The sequence below is a fragment of the Cupressus sempervirens genome, chromosome 10 (genome assembly GCF_028749045.1).
Source record: "Cupressus sempervirens isolate cs-2001-9-10 chromosome 10, ASM2874904v1, whole genome shotgun sequence".
Classification (NCBI taxonomy): Eukaryota; Viridiplantae; Streptophyta; class Pinopsida; order Cupressales; family Cupressaceae; genus Cupressus; species Cupressus sempervirens.
In genome coordinates this window covers 335,776,058-335,794,591 of record NC_143127.1, presented here as the reverse complement: position 1 = coordinate 335,794,591, position 18,534 = coordinate 335,776,058, and the positions used below count along the sequence as shown (strand labels likewise).

The 18,534-nt window shown below is 33.3% G+C and overlaps 1 protein-coding gene across 7 annotated transcripts in view; it reads left to right on the top strand.

Annotated features, from left to right (window-relative positions):
- Positions 1–459: 459 nt before the first annotated feature.
- Positions 460–18,534, top strand: part of LOC149533971 (uncharacterized) — a 34,653-nt gene continuing 16,578 nt past the window's right edge. For 2 of the 7 annotated variants that reach the window (XM_089806450.1, XM_089806456.1), the window contains exons 1-3: positions 851–990; positions 1,378–1,561; positions 12,182–12,235. In XM_089806450.1, the coding sequence (XP_089662576.1) occupies positions 1,483–1,561; positions 12,182–12,235 (133 nt within the window). In that variant the 5' untranslated portion in view covers positions 851–990; positions 1,378–1,482. The other 5 variants (XM_089806457.1, XM_089806451.1, XM_089806453.1 and 2 more) reach the window with 5 other exon arrangements.

The window sequence follows — 18,534 nt, the reverse complement described above, 5'->3', positions numbered from 1 at the left end:
CTTATTAGAATACATTCACTTACTAGTACTCTTCTCCTAATTATAAGAAATTAAATATTACAAACATATTTCAAAATTATTTTAAGACATAAAAGAAATATTTTTAGGCCACTGCAATTCTAAAATCTAAAACTAAACGCCCAATTATTATTTGTTTAGAACTTTTTACCATAAGCCATTGTTTAACTATAACTATAACTACTAGCGAGAGGCAACAAATTCGTGGATCCACAAGAAGAAAACGTATCATTTCAGATACATTTCACATTGTCGCTTAGAGGGCTTCCTTAAAACGGTTTTCTCCACGAAAGGCCAGTCAATGGACGAAGGAAACGTCTAATCAGAATGGCTCTCGCGTTCTGAAAGGGCGTTCACATTTATTTCACACGTACTTCGGAATGCATTCTCACATTCATCTCACAAGGATTAAATCAATCATTTCAATTGCCGTATTTCATTGCGAAGGAACGGATGTAATCGAGGGGAACATCCGAATGTGTACTTATCGACAAATAACAATAATTCCTCTCAGACATTAATTCCACTTCATTTTGAGGGTAAACCGACTGCGCCTATTAACAGATGAAGCCTCCCTCGCATATCAACTTCTTCCCTGCCGTCAACTGAGTCCATGTATTCTCTTTTCGGCCGTCAATTGAATGCGCCCATTTCCTATCGTGGAAGGCCACGATTCAATCCGGAAAGCTTGGAGTCCATTTTGTAGACCTCGAGATTCTTGTTTTCATCATTCCGTACAACACTTTCCAAAGAAGATTGGGCAACTTTACTCTATCAGAGGAGAAAACCCAAAACCTAACTTAGGGCTGCGTTTAAGAGGTTAGGGATCATAACCAGTCCCTGTATTTAACCTGGTTTCTGCGATTTCTTTTAATTTCTCTGTAATTTCACAAGTATTCCTCAGGGTCATATCACAAGCTCTTTGTATGTTTCAGCATTTCTAAGGATTCTAATGTTACAAACTTTTTAAAGGTTATTTTCATATCCTCTTTCTATTTTTCATTTTTTTCCCTTGCCCTAAGCGGTCCCTGTAAAATTCTGTGTAAATTCACAAGCTTTTCTTGAAGATTAATTTTACAGGCTCTTTGTATTTTTCAAAATTTAACTGAGGCTTTGCGATATTTTCATAGGATCTTTCTATTTTTCAGTATTTTTATTATGCTTTGTGATTTCTTCATAATAATGTGTAATTTCATAAGGTCTTTGAAACATTTTATCACAAGATCTTTTTTTTTTTTCAGTATTTTCTGTAATTTCTACGATTTGTGTAACTTCATAATCTTTTCATAGTTTTCATTATTTTGACTTAGGTTCACCGTGCTCTGTAAATCTCTCTGTAACTTAGAAGTTTTTCTTCAGGCAGGTTAGGATTTTGAGATTTCAGATGGACAGAGAAAGAATAGAGCTGAACAAAATAGCGAAAGCGACGGCTAGGCGGAGGAAAGGTTTGATAAATAAAAGCGCATGAGCTCTCCATTTATGCGGTGCAGATGTGGAGCTTCATCATTTTTCCAGGGATTTTCTTCGAGTTCTCCAATACCGGGTACGCATTGTAGTGCTCTTCTCTTTCCCCGAGTTTATTTGTTCAGTGAAAAATGTGCAGTTTTTTAGATAGATCTACTTGTATGGAAGTGCGTTGGCATCTACCGGGAGATATCGAATTCCCGACTGATTAGCGTTTCTAAATATTTGCTCACATTAATCACCCTACAAAGCAACTAGATTTTCTCCACTTTTAGACTAGTTAGGGTTTTTCCCTTCTTCATACTCGTATCAAAATTAGTCTTTTCAAAATTATTCACAAGTGATTTCAGTATTTTTTATTTATTTTTTGGATAATTTGTGTTTGAACTATTAAATCTAATGATATTTAGCCCTGCCGTTAAGCAGGAGATTAAAGGTTTTGATAGCAATTTGAGTATTAGTTTGTTTTTCAAAAATTGTGCACTACTAACCTAAATAATGGTCTGATGAAATAATTGTATTAAAATAGTTTTTAAATATTTAAGTTTCTTATTCTCATTGGCTTACTACATTTTTTGTAGTTGTCTTTTCTATTTATTCATCAAAATATTAGAGAAATTAACAAAGGTTTGACAAATGTCATTTCTAAGACAATCCACTTGCCCCGTGTATTTATTCACATCTTCTATAAGGAGGGTTTTCGTAGAGATTTCTAGATTTTTTTTCCCTAAGTTTCTCCACGCTGTTATATTGCTATGGGCATCCACCTGTCTATGTATCTCATGTCATAGCATGGAAAAGAGGAAAATTTGGCAATTAGAGTTTGGTTGCATGTTCTGAGGTGTACATTTGTAAAAGATTTTAGTGCATAGATCATCATGTAAGGTCATTTAAGCTAATTTTCGTAGAATACTTAGAAACCATAGAAGAGTTGGGGTTGGTTCAATGTTTGTACTAATTTAAAATGTTGTGAGTTTTTTTTTTTCTAAATATCTGACCTCACATTTTGCTTATGGTCTACTTTTGGTACTTGCATCAAATTGAGTTTGGTAGTACAACGCTAATTAGGGCACATCCCATACATTCTCAAATAAATTTTTATTTATAGCAGTCTGTGTAGAAATACAATGATCCTCTACTATGAGAGAGATTGATTATTTGTGAAAATTTTGTTTATAATAGGACTGCACGAGAGAAGATAGTCAAGATTTTACATTTGCTTCTTAAACATTTTTTTTGTTCTGTATTTGGCCTACTGCAAGAAAAATCTTTAGACTAATGAAAGAGAGGCAGAGACATTGTGCAGGTAGCCAAAATTTTGATTTCCTAATATTTGACATGTAGTTTCATTTGGATAACATCCCTATTTCAGCATTCATAAAGTAGTTCATATGCAATATCTATTTTTCTAAGATGACAGTAGGTTTTGAAAATGAAATTAACATAACTCATTTTTTGGAGATATGGCAATCTTAGGAGCCCATAGGTACATTTTATAAGCTTTTAAAAAAATCTTTAGTACTAAAAAACACATTAAGAACATAATTGAAAATCTTAGTGTAGGTCAGCATTTGAAATAACACATTACCCATAACAATTTTAGTGCTCCATTACAATTTTGAGTTTTGTGCATAAACATTTTCATTAGTTCTTGAAAAAAAACAATCACAAAAAACATTTTCTAGTGAAAGTACACTAGAGTTAAAGTACACCTCAGAACATGCAACCAGAGTTACTTAGAACAAATTATACACTAGTTAATTAGAGGTGTACTTTCACTAGCAATATTTTGAGTTTGGTTGAGGTGTTCTGAGGTGTGCACTAGAGTTGCTTAGAACAAATTATACACTTCTCACGATACTAGTCAAAATTATACACTTCTCACAATACTAGTCAATACATTAAGAAAATACTTCCAAAATTTATGACCTCTATATGCAGTCACTGTAAATCTAAGGTTTTGAGCAATATTATTATGGAATTGAAAATTGTCAGAGCAAATTTCTATTTTACTTCTACTCTTTTTATTTATAATCTTTTCTATTTTAACCAGAGATAATTATCATAATTATATCCATCATGCTTGAGACATCTTCAAGTTTGCTGCATGTACCTATTAGTAGTCACCTTCAAGAGAGGGTAGATGTTGCAACTATTTCATGATCAGTTTGTGGTCATTTTCCATTTCCCCTTGTCATATAAGTTTCTTTTTTTTTATCATGGTATTTACATTGCTAATTTTAAAACCCTAAACTATAGGTAGTAATTTTTTTTTAACTCATAGGCACTCTACTAAAATTTATTCATAGAATTGTTAGATGATGAGGATTGTTTTTGCTTCAATTGAGCATTGGAGGGGTGAGAGCATTTGAGGGATGAGAGTCAAAGGCACAATTTAGGATGTATGCATTTTTCTTATTTTCAGAGTTGTTCTATGCTATGTTATTAAAGTTTTTTCCTACTTTCACTAGCAATACATTACTTGTACTTGTGTAATTCTATATGTTTCGTATTTGGTCAAGGGCACATCCTTTCCATTATTTGACTATGTTATGGGTAATTTATCATTTTAGTTTTCTACCACCAATATTTTTGTGTAATTCTATATGTTTTGTATTTGGTCTAGGGCACATCCTTTCTAATATTTGATGATAATATTTGACAATGTAATGGATTTATCATTTTAGTTTTCTACCACCAATATTATTGTAAGTTATAACAATATTATTCTTGTTTGGAGTAAACACTACCTCTTTGTTTAGTTATATTGTTTTTATCCTACATCATTTACAAGTTTACAACATTTTCAATTTATATTAATACTTGTGTCATTAATCACAATAATACATCTCAATTCCTCTAGCACTACTAAAGACAATGCATATTCTAAGTCTTTGATAGTGACTATTTTGTAGAATGTGAAATCCTTAAAAACCTAAAGTACATTGATAGCTACTCAGAGTGTTTTACGAATACCATCAGCTGCAATACGACTAATTACCAAGGTTCATCTTACAATTTTGTTTAATATTAGTGACTCTTGTTCTCCAAAAATATAAGGCTGAGCACATTATTGACACTCTTTTGGGCTCTATTTCTTATGACGAAACTCTCTAATTCACAATTCACATAGTGTCCCTCAATATTTATTATTGGAATAGGTATTTCTTTTGAACATAATTTCCACTATGCTATCTTCTACCCTTGTTTAAGAAACAGGGTTTGTCGCTTATATTTGGCATGATTCCACACAACACGCTTCTTTCAATAGCTATATCCATTGCAAGGAATTGACATTTTATCTCACTAATAAGCTCATAGAAGTTATAGATAGCCCTATAAAATTGATGCCAAAATAGTAGGAGTTTCTCTTTTGATTTTTAAACTTGTAACATTCTCATTGTTCCTTGTCTTTGTGAGGGATTAGGAAGAGGTCTTTACAAAATGTTTATTCCATGCTATTAACAACATCAAATATGTTAATAAGTTTCTATCCATATTTTCCCCTGGTCCCCTTTCATGAGCATACATAGCTATAAGAAAGCTTTTGAAAAAATTGTTAATGCCTTCTCTAGTAAATATAAATTGGATATATCATGTTGAAATATGTTATTGTTGATCTATAAGTAAGATTGACAAATGAGTGTCAACACACTTAATCATCTTCACTATACATGCCGAGTATACAATGGAAGCCGAGCTAGAATTTCTTTGTGTTGACTGACTCAGGATCCAACAGGAGCCGAGAAAAGCAGGAATTCAATAGGTGCCGAGTGACATAGTAATCCTATACAAGCCAAGTAATTCACAAATCAGTAGAAGCTAAGTAATGCAAAAACTATAGTAGATGCTGAGCAATCCATAATAGATGGTGTCGAGCATCAGTATTACTTCATGTGCTGAGCACTGCAGGATCAACATAAAAGTTTGTGCAATCACAAGCCAAGTTAAAAAATGGTTATGCATGACTCATGGACAGGATAAAAGGATAAGATCAAATCCTCACAATCACCTCTGCGATCCTCATGCAACTAATCAGAAAATTGGAGATTGCATGTAGCCAATGGGTGAATTTCAAGGGTTTGAGTAGGAACATTTTAATCAAGGATGCATGATGGACCACTAATCTTTATAAGGGAGTTTTAACGCCATTGAACATGTAGAGCTGAAAGGAATTGTAAGAAGAAGAAAAAGCAGAGCCTAATAAGGTCGCTGCAGCACATTGGTGTCAAAGATTTAGAGGAAAGGACAACATTTACACATCCAGTTGATCAAAACAGAATAAAGAACACAATCAGCAGATCAGATCTAGCAGAGATTAGTTAATAGTAGAGCAGATCAAGTACCTGAGATTGCATTAGAGATTGCATTAGATTAGGTGTATTATTCTAATACTCAATACTCTCTCACAATTGTATTAGGAACTTGGAAATCCCATGGACTTGGGTAGGTTTAACAACCTTATGTAAATCCTTCAATAGGGTGGCATTCTAAGTTGAATGTTCTTAAGTCCTCTAACAAGGTACACTCCTAACAAGGTGTAGAAATCCTTTAATAGGGTCACATTTAACAGTGTGTTGTAGCCTTTAATAGGGCAAACCATCAGAAGTGATTGAAATTAATTGATACAGTAATTTTGTGGGTATCCCAGTTTTACCTTCTTATTCCTGGAGAGTTTCTAGGTTACCAAAATCTCAAGTGTTATGTGGTGATGCATGTTTGTTTCTCATGATTGTTTAATGTTTATGTTAATTTTAGTTATATGTTATTAAGGATTTAAAAGTGGTTAAAAGGCTAGTACTTCTGATTCACCCCCCCTCTCAGAAGCATTCTTCCCATTAAGACATTCCAATAGCTATATGCATACTCAGGGTTCGCAATCTATCACAATCCATGATACATAAGTGTACATAAATTTAACAAAGGTGTTTTTATAAAAAAAAAACACCTTTGTACCTTAAACTTGTTTTGCTTGGTTGATGGAAGATATGTCTTTGTACTTTAGTGTCACCTAGGGGTTGATTAAAATTTTCAAATCAAATTCACTCTTCTTTAAGGATGTCTTGCTTGCAAACTACATAGTCTCTAAATCATGTGATATGCCTAATTTCATCCATGAAACTTAGTCTCTAAATCATATCATATGCCTAATTTCATCCATGAAGTTCAAGTTTTAGCGAATTTTAGTATTTTCAAACTTCATCCAAATTTTATGGTATTTAATATAATATTATTATTCATAGCAATACTATTTTATTTTAAATAATATGGAGTTATTTAGTTTAATTTTGTAGCAATGACAAACTATTTTGACAACTTTTGTGGATATATTATTTATATTTAATAATAAATAAACTTGTATAAGTTAAATTTAATTTTGATTTTTCCCAAAGTTTTACTCTTGTCGAATTTTATGATGAACTCAAATTTGAATTTGAACCTTGTGACTTAGCATAGTATGGATATAGGCAACTTAATAAGTTAGGCCTAAGAAATATTTGTACCATGAAGGTTGCCAAAAAAAATGATTCTCTTTATAAAGAAAAAGATTAGGTCAAGCCTGAACCATCTGCTACCTAACCTATCTATTACTCCTCTTTTTTATTTTTTATGGAGAGTTCATACATGCAAGGGGACCTAGCGAGGCATGAAGCCTACCAGCTACCAACCAACAAAGGCCATCACATAGACAATTTTGATGGCGTGGATGCCCCTCAATCCTTGGCTCTAAGTCAAAGAGGTTTGAGGTCCTATTTTTTATTATTAATGTGTTGAAAAAAACTATTTCATCTATCTAATACACAATTTGTTGTCTTTATCACAAGCTTTAGAATAATATGAGCTTTCATTGGGCAGTCACTTACACTATTTAAAATTTAAAACTAGTTTTTATGAATTAATTTTTGGAAGATAAAAAAGTTGTAAAAAAGTTGCGCCACATTGTGCCTTGATATGTGTTTGAAAAAATGCAAGAAAAATATTTTAACAAATATTTATCCAAATATCCCTCTTTTCTTATTATTCCAAATTATGCTTCTAGATATTCTCATTTATTAAATTAGTAGATTACATCACTTAGTTACATATGACTTTATAAAAAATGTTTTAAAAAGTTTTCATGAGCCTCAATAGTATAATAAACTAGAGTAAAACTCTAATGTTTCTTAAATTAAAAAAAAAACTCACAATGTCAACTGTTATTGAAGAAGTTACTTTTAGATATTTGATAAGATAATTTATATACTGTATGATGGGTGGGTATAGGCACACAAAAATAAAAACACATACAACACAATGTGCTGCGACACAATAAAAATATATTGTATTCAATTCATTGTGATTTCAAATGAATGCATAGTACCTTTTTGTAGGGAAGTGTACAATATTCTAGGGAGATCTAGCATTAGCTGACAAGAAAAAATATCTACAAACTTCTAGAAAATACATCTGCTAATTCAAACTTCTAGGAAATACTTTACCCGACACAACATAAACCTAAACCAAATAATCTATAAACATCTAATGACAAATAATTAATTCTTAACAGAAATTACTATTTCTAACACTCCCTCCTAATTTCTACTATTAAATATTGTTGCATACAAATTCCAATGTGTCATGTAATCTTCAAATTTTTTTTTATGCACGAGTACTATCTTTCAAGGTTGTAGCCTTTAATTTCTACAAATATTTTGTAAGCGATTGGCTACCAATGATTTCCTCTTTTCACTAGATCCACTGATAATCTTTCCTCATTTGTCACAAATGCCAGTAACCTTTTGCCTCTTTGATGTCTTGCTCTAATCTGTTTACCAATGCTGTTGCATTTCTTCTCATAGTTGAACATTTGTACTTGAATAAACCTCTGATCATTTCATAAATTCTTTTCCAATTCGATCCATAGCTCTATCCACAATCCAATTTGATGCAACCTGCCATCTTTATTGCTCTCTTTATTCCAACATGTCTTATAATAATGATTTTTCAAGCCACAAATATTACAAGGATGTATATCCCAACATCTATCCTTTGTATGCCCTTTCCTGTTACAGTGTGAACATTGCACAATCTTTATGCTTTCAATTGATTCTCTTGAACCTTTATTCATCTTTCCACTACCTGCATCATATCTAAGACCTTCATATTTTGGCCTAATTGTATCTCAGTCGGATTCCTCAATCCTTGTTCATCATTTCCTAGACCTTTACCTTTGAAACCCATTTTTTCCATAATCTTCAAACCAATATTGTCATTATAATAGCTAGAAGTTCTATCAATATAATTTTCATGTTCATCATTACACTACTTTTTGCAAACAACTTTAGCAAAATCACATTTCTCGATCTCATAATCACTCAAATCATTTGTTTCATCACATACAAATGGTTTCACATTCAAACATTCTTTTGATTGTTTCAAAGTAGAAAGTTCCTTCTTTAACATATAATTTTTCTCTTCCAATTTTTTCACATTTTCTTCTAAAACTTTGTTTTTTTTTCTCAGCATCATCAAAGAAATTTAACTTTTCTTTCAATTCTTTATTCTTCTCTCTATGTTTTCATGTTTCCTTCACCTGCCAATTATGTACTTCTTCCACAAATTGTAGCCTATCCCCTAGATCTTTAATTGCCTCTATATGGACACTAATTTCATTTAACAATTTAGATGTTTCTTCTCCCATTGCATCTCTTACTTTTTCCAATTCCTTTTGCAAAATATAATTTTCACACAATAATCATGCATTTTCTTTCTTCACCATCACTAATTCTTCTTCTTACTTATTTGTCTTCTCTTTCTAAACTCTACCAACTTTTCAGATTGTGATAAAAGAGCAAGTGGTGTGTTGGTGTTGCTAAATGGTGGAGGATTGTTTCTGTCATGAGAAAGATAGTTGTTTTGTAGAAGATCGCACATCAAGTATTGAGTAGGAAAGAGGGCAAGTTGGCAAGAAAGCACATTCTTGAGAACAACAAAATCAGTGGAAAGATCTGTTAATGAAAGAAATGACAGAGGAAAGAATAAAAGGTATGGTGTGAATTCTTATAATTATTTAATGACATTTGAGAATTTATGATAGCTAAAGAATATTGTGAGGAGTCTAGCTATTTAAAGAGTTTGTTTCAAGTTGTTTGAAGATTTAATTAAAAATTTGGAAGTAAAAAGACATTTAGAATTATCTAAAAGAAAGAGTAAGGTGTGTTAAATTGTTGATTTCAATGGGAAAAACTTGTAGAGTTCAGAAATAGAAGAGAAATAATTTTGAAGAAGAATTAGTGATGGTGAAGAAAGAAAATGCAAGATTATTGTGTGGAAAAGATATTTTGCAAAAGGAATTTGAAAAAGTAGGAAATGAAATGAGAGAAGAAAATCCTAAATTGTTAAATGAAATTAGTGTCCATATAGAGGCAATTGAAGAGCTAGAGGATAGGCTAAAATTTGTGGAAGAATTGCATAACTGGCAGGTGAAAGAAACATGTAAGCTTAGAGAAAAAAATAAAGAATTAGAAGAAAAGTTAAATTTGTTTGATGATGCTAAGAAAAACAACAAAGTTTTAGAAGATAATGTGAAGAAATTGGATGAGGAAAATAGTATGTTAAAGAAGGAATTCTCTATTATGAAGCAAGAGAAAGAATGTTGGAATGTGAAACCATTTATATGCAATGTATCATATGACACAAATGATTTGAGTGATTATAGGATTGAGAATTGTGATTTTGGTGAAGTTGTTTGCAAAATAGAGTGTAATGATGAACATGAAAATTATATTGATAGAACTTCTAGCTATTATAATGACAATATTGGTTTGAAGATTATGGAAAGAATAAGTTTCAAAGGTAAAGATCTAGGAAAGGATGAATAGGGATTAAGGAATCTAATTAAGACGATAGTCAGGCCAAAATGTGTACGTCTTGGATATGATGCAAGCAGTGGAAAGATGAATAAAAGTTCAAAAGAATTTATTGAAGACAAAAAGATTGTGCAATATTCACACTATAATAGGAAAGGGCATACAAAGGATAGATGTTGGGATATACATCATTGTAATATTTGTGGCTTCAAAAATCATTATTATAAGACATGTTTGAATAGAGAGTGCAAAAAGATTTTATATCAAATTTTATAGAAATAGATTGTGGATGGAGCTATGGATCAAATTGGCAAAGAATTACAGGAGTGATCAAAGGCTTATTTAGGTACAAATGTTCAAGTGTAAGAAGGAATGTAGTAGCATTGGGAAACATATTAGAGCAAGGAATCAAAGAGGCAAAAAGTTGTTAGTGAACCCTGTCATCAGCATTTGTGACAGATGAGGAAAAATTATCAAAAGATCTTGTGAAAAGAGGAAATCGTTGGTAAAGGCCGCAACTTTGGAAGACACTATTCATGAAGGCATTAATGGATAAGAAAATTATTGGAAATTAGCTTTTAGCTTTTGGCATCAAGCAAAAGAAAGGATTTGGATTTGTATCCAACAACATTTGAGGTTGAAATTAGGGGGGAGTGTTGGAATGTGTAATTTCCCCTCAAATGAAATGTAAAGGCATAATAGATGATTCTAGAAATTCCAAGAGGATTACTGAATAGGGTTAGGTTATAGAAGACATTTATGTTTAGATAATTTTAAAAAATTCTATTTGTCTTATGTTGGCTAATACCACTTATAGAAACCTAAGACAACTCTGATACACCTTGTGAAAGGTGGATGGACAAAATAAACTAAAATGGAAAAATACTCCATGTGTTGTGACACTAATATATTTCATTAACCCTTTTGTCCATTGAAATAAAAGAGATTAAACACACTTTATCCTTTTTCAACAACTCACTATTGTATCCTTTCAAGATTTATTTATGAACTTCTTCAAAGCTTTTGTCACAAATAAATATTTACCCCTTTTAGAAATTAATACAGATGAAACTTCCTTGATTCATTTTCTGCAAACTAGTATAATAACACATCTGAAACAAATCGAGTCATGCATTTTCCTCTTCATAAAATTATAACTATAAAAAACCATTCATTTTCAGCCTTATCTACATTTCCATTTGCTTTCTTTACTTCTCAAGACAAAATATTAACAAAGCTTCACACAAGCTGAAATCTTACCAGCATTTTTCAGCCATTGACTTTGTAGTCTTCAACTCTCTAGGATTTGACCCTTGTGCTCTGAAATCTTTATCTTTCCATGATCTTTAACCTTGGGCTTTGATACCACTTTGATGGGTGGGCAGAGATATACAAAAATAAGAACACACAGAATACAATGTGCTACAGCACAATAAAAATATATTGTATTCAATTCACCCTTATAGGCAAGTGTACAATATTCTAAAGAGATCTAACATTAGCGGACAAGACAAAATATCTACGAACTTTTGGAAAATACTACAGCTGACTCAAATTTCTGGAAAATACTTAAACCAACACAACTTAAACCTAAACCTAATAATCTAAAAACAATTACTATTTTTAACACTGTATTTGTTCTTATAGTATATTACTCCACACAAGATACGAACCCCAAAAATATTGTAAAATGTGAATTCTTTTTATATGCATTTAAAACCCTTTGGTAGAATTTGGAATTTTTAACTGCACGCAATATTGAGTACTTGATTCACATTATCATTTTCTACCCTAACTCCATTGTGGCATTCTAATACAATATTCTTATTTATGCTGGTAAAAATCAATAGGAAAGGGAAAGCGAAGAGGTGGATTATTACTTAACAGAATTGCAGATTCTATTGGTATGTTTCTACATGGCATTTAGTTAGTGTAATATCCCCTCTCACTATATTAGCTAAATTACTTGAATTTTGCACTCTTATGTTATCTAATATAATAGCTTATGATGGAAGGTTGATCGATATTACCTGTGTTGTTTCCTTCTCAAAATTATATTCTTCTAAATATTGGATGACTATATGAATCAGTTGTAGAAGGGTATTAACTTGGTAGCTCTCTAATCCTTACCTAGTATTATAAACTTGTATATATTCTCTTTCTTTGAAGATATAGTGAACAAATAGATAAATCAAATCATTGTTGTTTTTGATCTTTTGAGTATGTACTTCTGTTACCACCTCAGTGTACTGAGAGTGATACAATTATATCTACCATCATGTATTCTACTCTATTTATTGTTGATGATATGTCCCACTTTTTGATGTTTCAGTATAAGTATTTTAGCTCAATGCGTGGTGATAAAATCTCGTAAGTTTTTTATCTCTACAGCTACCAATATCTTTGTTCCACTATTCTATTGGATGGTAACATTACCAGATTGTTTGATGATGAACCCTTTTACTTGTCATTTCACATATTGGATTATATTTTTTTTTGTCTTCACTATTTCCTGTAGCCAATATGTTGGATGACGAATCTTTATATTGGTTTATGATAATAATTATTAGTTTTATCGTAAGCATAACTCTATCTTATCGCTAATGACGATATCCCTATGTTGAGTTATAGCCTTGTGTTGAGATGTTTTCTATGTAAATGATGATTGGGATAAGTATCTAAATATGTCAGCTGTTCTATTATGATTCATTTTGACTTTAACCTTCTTCATATACGATGGAAGTTAATTGAATAATCTTTCTAATCTTTGTCGTCAAACCTGCTGATGACCTTCCACTCACAATACATGCTCTATACTCTTCCTTCATTTTATATGTTGCCTGTATCTCTATGTTCATTTATATATTTCGTTGAACATATATCTATTCCTACTTATGAGTAAAATATGTGTGTTCTTCTCTCTAGTCAATGTTCTTATCTAGATATGGCTATGGCTTTGAGCGTTTGTAGCTAGTTTACTCACGCAGTTCAATATTGATAGAGAGAATATGGAATCAATCTTCTGTTTAACGAATGCCTTATTGTAACTTCTCCGCTGATATATAATATTGAATGTAACATATGTATTCTTCACAATGTCCACTTCATTTTGGGCTTTTTATTCTCCTTATGCATGACGCCCTTTTCTTTCTCAACATTTTGAGTAGTTGAATGCATGTAGGGAATGAAAGATATATATTTTCCGATACGATTCTAAGTCCTTATTAATGTAATCTCTTGGTATACTTATGACCCTATGTATTGGTAGTTCTTTTTATTGATTTGGGCTCAAGAATTGTAAAATTTATTATAAGGAAATAGTTTTTGACAACACTATTCTTATCTTTTGCTAATTAGAGTTGTATAAATGCTAATTGTATATCTTCTATATTATATAATCTTTTCTACATTATTGCTAGACTCTTTTTTGATCAATAGATCTTTCCTATTAATTACATATTAAAAATACATATATACAAAAAAGGGGCCACTATCGACAGACAATCAGATAAGACAACTATCCATCAAAAAATACTTTAATAAAATAAATAAAGCCCTTAGGCTGCAAGATAATCAAGGCAGAGTCTTTATTATCGGAATCCCAGAATTTTGTGGGTTTGGTAGATGGTTTAGGAAGAGCTCAACCATCAACAAAGGTGTTAGTAGCATCATCTGTCACTTTCACTCCCTCTGACTTGCGTAGAGAAATAGCTAAATCCAAGTAAGGGAAACACCATTTAGGGTCTTTGTGTACAGAAGGTCAGTGTGTATCAAGGGTAGCAAAAAGAGCCACTAGGGACCAACCCAAACCCATCCTTTATGGAGGCGAGGCCAAGAAGACTGCAACATGGGAGTATGTGAGTGTCGTGTTGAACTATTTTGGCCTCTCCCATTGACTTCAAGGAGCACGATCACCAGAAAAGATATATGGTGGTACACTAGAAGGATCGTACAAGGGGCATTACCCAATGATTAGCAAACTTAATATTGCCAAACTTTGAAAGTATTGTCTACTGTGATTAACAATTCCTAAAATCTTAGTATTGTAGACCTATAGAATTTTCTTCCCCTTTCGTCGGAATGAGTTTGAATGCCGTATGAGATGAAAAGGTTTCCTTTTAGAGACACTTCTCCTTATCGAACAATTAGATAATTCAATATAGCAATAATCAAATAGAGTTGATTTGTTATTTAATATTTGAATATTCTATCAATAATTACCTACTAGGAGTTATGTTTATCGATCCCCTCAAATTGACACATCAGTTATATATATACTAATTTGTATTGAGTTTGGGGCATCTATAGTTGGATGTTGGAGATTGATTATAGATGTCCATGATTCAATTTAAAGATTTAGTTATTATTGGTGTAACTATTGGATTCGTTTGATCGAATATTAGTTTGAAGGAACCAATCAGATTTGCAAATTTTTTAAGTCTACTTGTATTAACCAGTGTTTGATAATTTTAACATATTTGTAAAATTTTAAAAATACTATATATTGAAAATCTTATTTGCTATGAGGGAAAAAGGAAATGAAAAAATAATTTTGGTTTGAAAAAATTCAATAAAATTGTAAAGATACAAACATGACCACTTGTCATTAATTGTCCTGCAGTACTGCAGTATGTCATTAATGTAATTACTGGATACAAATATTAAATTTAATAATAATAATAACCGTCGCAATTGAGGAGTTCTTTCTATTCTCGTTACAGGCATTTGGTCTTTGTCAATGGTGTTTTCGGGGTGACTACCAGCAGAACGAAGCACTGAAAGGGATAGTGCCATTCTTCTAGTGTTGTTGGATTTGTTGTTGTGGCTCAAACAGTAGAATTTGTGAGTGATAATCGACACTAATGATTTCTCTTGTTCCTTTATAGCTGTGTCAGCATTTCTTCTCCATTTCAAATTTTCAGAGTATATATTTGTCTTTCCATTGACGCATTAGCCGTTCACGGATGTTGCAGATATTCCTACCCATATCCTTGCAATTGGACAGCTCGATCATTTCTTAAAACTGCAAAAGTGATGGCTTCATATTTGGGGATTTACCATTTGCTTATGCTGATAAATTTTTTTTCTCCTCAACAATTTCTATTTCAAATTTAGTGCTTTTCCAAATACATATGTTGGGGAAATATTAATCAAATCTTCTGCAGGAGCTAGCCATTCCCTCTCCATTTAAGTGCCTGCTGTTAGCATTTTTCATGCCTAGAGATATTCTTCTTCCTTCCATGCAATCACACCATGCTTATCTAGATACAAATAGTATGCGTACATTTGAGCAGCACAATTTGTGGCACCGACTTTTTTGGGATGACTTTTGTGAGAAATATCAATCAAAATCAAACTTAAACTCACAACTCTAACCCTAAAAACTTTGCTCGGCACTTAAAAGTTGCTCGGCACATGAAGGTGCCGAGTGCCAATTTTACTCGGCACTTGATGGTGCCGAGTGGTAGGTTGCTCGGCACTTGAAGAAAAGTGCTTGGCACAAGAAGGTGCCGAGTGCCAGATTTACTCGGCACTTGCTCGACACTTGATGGTGCCGAGTGACAGGCAACAGGGGCCGAGTGAACTCGGCACAAAGAGGAGCTCGGTAGCAATAGATGCCGAGTATGCTCGGCTCCAAAAGAAATGCTCGGCAACAATAGATGCCGAGTAAGCTCGGCTCCAACTGAGAAATTATAACTTAAGAGATTTCAACGTGAATGCTTTCACCATTAAAACCAGAGAGCCAAAGCTTTAAGCTTTTAAACAAATTACTCAAATGCAACATACAAGGGAAGATTAATAGATTCAATTATACCTACTTTCTTTTCTATTCAACTGAGATTTAAACTATTACAAAACCTAGGAGCATTTGGCTTCAACCAAAAAACCCTAAAAAGTTAAAACTTCAAGCTTTCAATAAACTTTAAACTTTAAACCTTAAACTTACAGCTCTAATGACTGCATACAATGGTCCCTGGAGCAATCACTGCTTCTACAGGACGAATCTAACAATGAAAAATTTATAGAGTGAACAAAGGGAAGCACGTGCAACTGCAGGCACTTACTTCTTTCCTTCTTCCTTCTTTGCTCAGCTCTGCAACTTCTCTCTGATCTGCTTGATCTGCACTCTACTAAATAAATGAATGTTGAAACATTCCTTTTGTCACATTCTTCCTTTCCCTCTCAACGTTCAAATTCAAAATTTCACCTACCAAAAATGAATGCCTGCCGTGACCTGACAGAGTAGATGGGTGCGGGGCTCAAGGACAATCTGCAGACGTTGACGTTTAATTTCCAACAACTTCCTCTCAGCACTAAGTTGCAGCACAAACAAAACTCCCTTCCCCCATCTGTACAAAATGCCCATTCCATGGCCAGAAGAAGGGTCTATAACGGCCAATTTTTGGTCCATTCCCTCTCCATTTAAGTGCCTGCTGTTAGCATTTTTCATGCCTGGAGATATTCTTCTTCCTTCCACGCAATCACGCCATGCTTATCTAGATACAAATAGTATGCGTACATTTGAGCAGCACAATTTGTGGCACCGACTTTTTTGGGATGACTTTTGTGAGAAATATCAATCAAAATCAAACTTAAACTCACAACTCTAACCCTAAAAACTTTGCTCGGCACTTAAAAGTTGCTCGGCACATGAAGGTGCCAAGTGCCAATTTTACTCGGCACTTGATGGTGCCGAGTGGTAGGTTGCTCGGCACTTGAAGAAAAGTGCTTGGCACAGGAAGGTGCCGAGTGCCAGATTTACTCGGCACTTGCTCGACACTTGATGGTGCCGAGTGACAGGCAACAGGGGCCGAGTATGCTCGGCTCCAAAAGAAATGCTCGGCAACAATAGATGCCGAGTAAGCTCGGCTCCAACTGATAAATTATAACTTAAGAGATTTCAACGTGAATGCTTTCACCATTAAAACCAGAGAGCCAAAGCTTTAAGCTTTCAAACAAATTACTCAAATGCAACATACAAGGGAAGATTAATAGATTCAAGTATGCCTACTTTCTTTTCTATTCAACTGAGATTTAAACTATTACAAAACCTAGGAGCATTTGGCTTCAACCAAAAAACCCTAAAAAGTTAAAACTTCAAACTTTCAATAAACTTTAAACTTTAAACCTTAAACTTATAGCTCTAATGACTGCATACAATGGTCCCTGGAGCAATCACTGCTTCTACAGGACGAATCTAACAATGACAAATTTACAGAGTGAACAAAGGGAAGCACGTGCAACTGCAGGCACTTACTTCTTTCCTTCTCTTTCCTTCTTCCTTCTCTGCTCAACTCTGCAACTTCTCTCTGATCTGCTTGATCTGCACTCTACTAAATAAATGAATGTTGAAACATTCCTTTTGTCACATTCTTCCTTTCCCTCTCAACGTTCAAATTCAAAATTTCACCTACCAAAAATGAATGCCTGCCGTGACCTGACAGAGTAGATAGGTGCGGGGCTCAAGGAAAATCTGCAGACGTTGATGTTTAATTTCCAACAACTTCCTCTCAGCACTAAGTTGCAGCACAAACAAAACTCCCTTCCCCCATCTGTACAAAATGCCCATTCCATGGCCAGAAGAAGGGTCTATAACGGCCAATTTTTGGTGAGCAATTAAGGCATTTTTATTCTGGTACTGTCCACTCCAGTCGGGGCCTCTACGCGTCAGCCTGCACTAAAACAAAACAAAACGAAACAAAATTTTAGTTTACTTCCCCACCAAAACTCCGAGCCCTACTATCTACCTCAAAATTCATCATTTAATCGCATCTCGAGCATAAAAAATACACTATCTTATCTATAATGGATGTGTCCTGTGTCATATTGCCTACCAAATTTCCAAACTACGTTGAGAAGAAAGATAAAACGGACAAACATTTGGCAGCCAAGGAATTCGCTGATTCAGCATCTCAATTTGTCTCTTTAAGAAGCGTAGGATTGAGTGGGCTGCACAGAAAGCAATCAACTTTCTATTTTCGTGGTCAAGATATGCTTAGTTGTACTACTAACGTATTCATTTATTATATCCTCTAACCTGATCCAGACAGCATGGATACATGTAATTGCACAATGTATATAATTAAAAAACCATATATGCATGCCCTAGCCCATAGTCATATGTTCGTTCTCTTCGCTCCCTTCAACTCCATCTGTTGATTGTGATCCATTCTTTCTACAAATCGTACAACAGTTTGCCAAA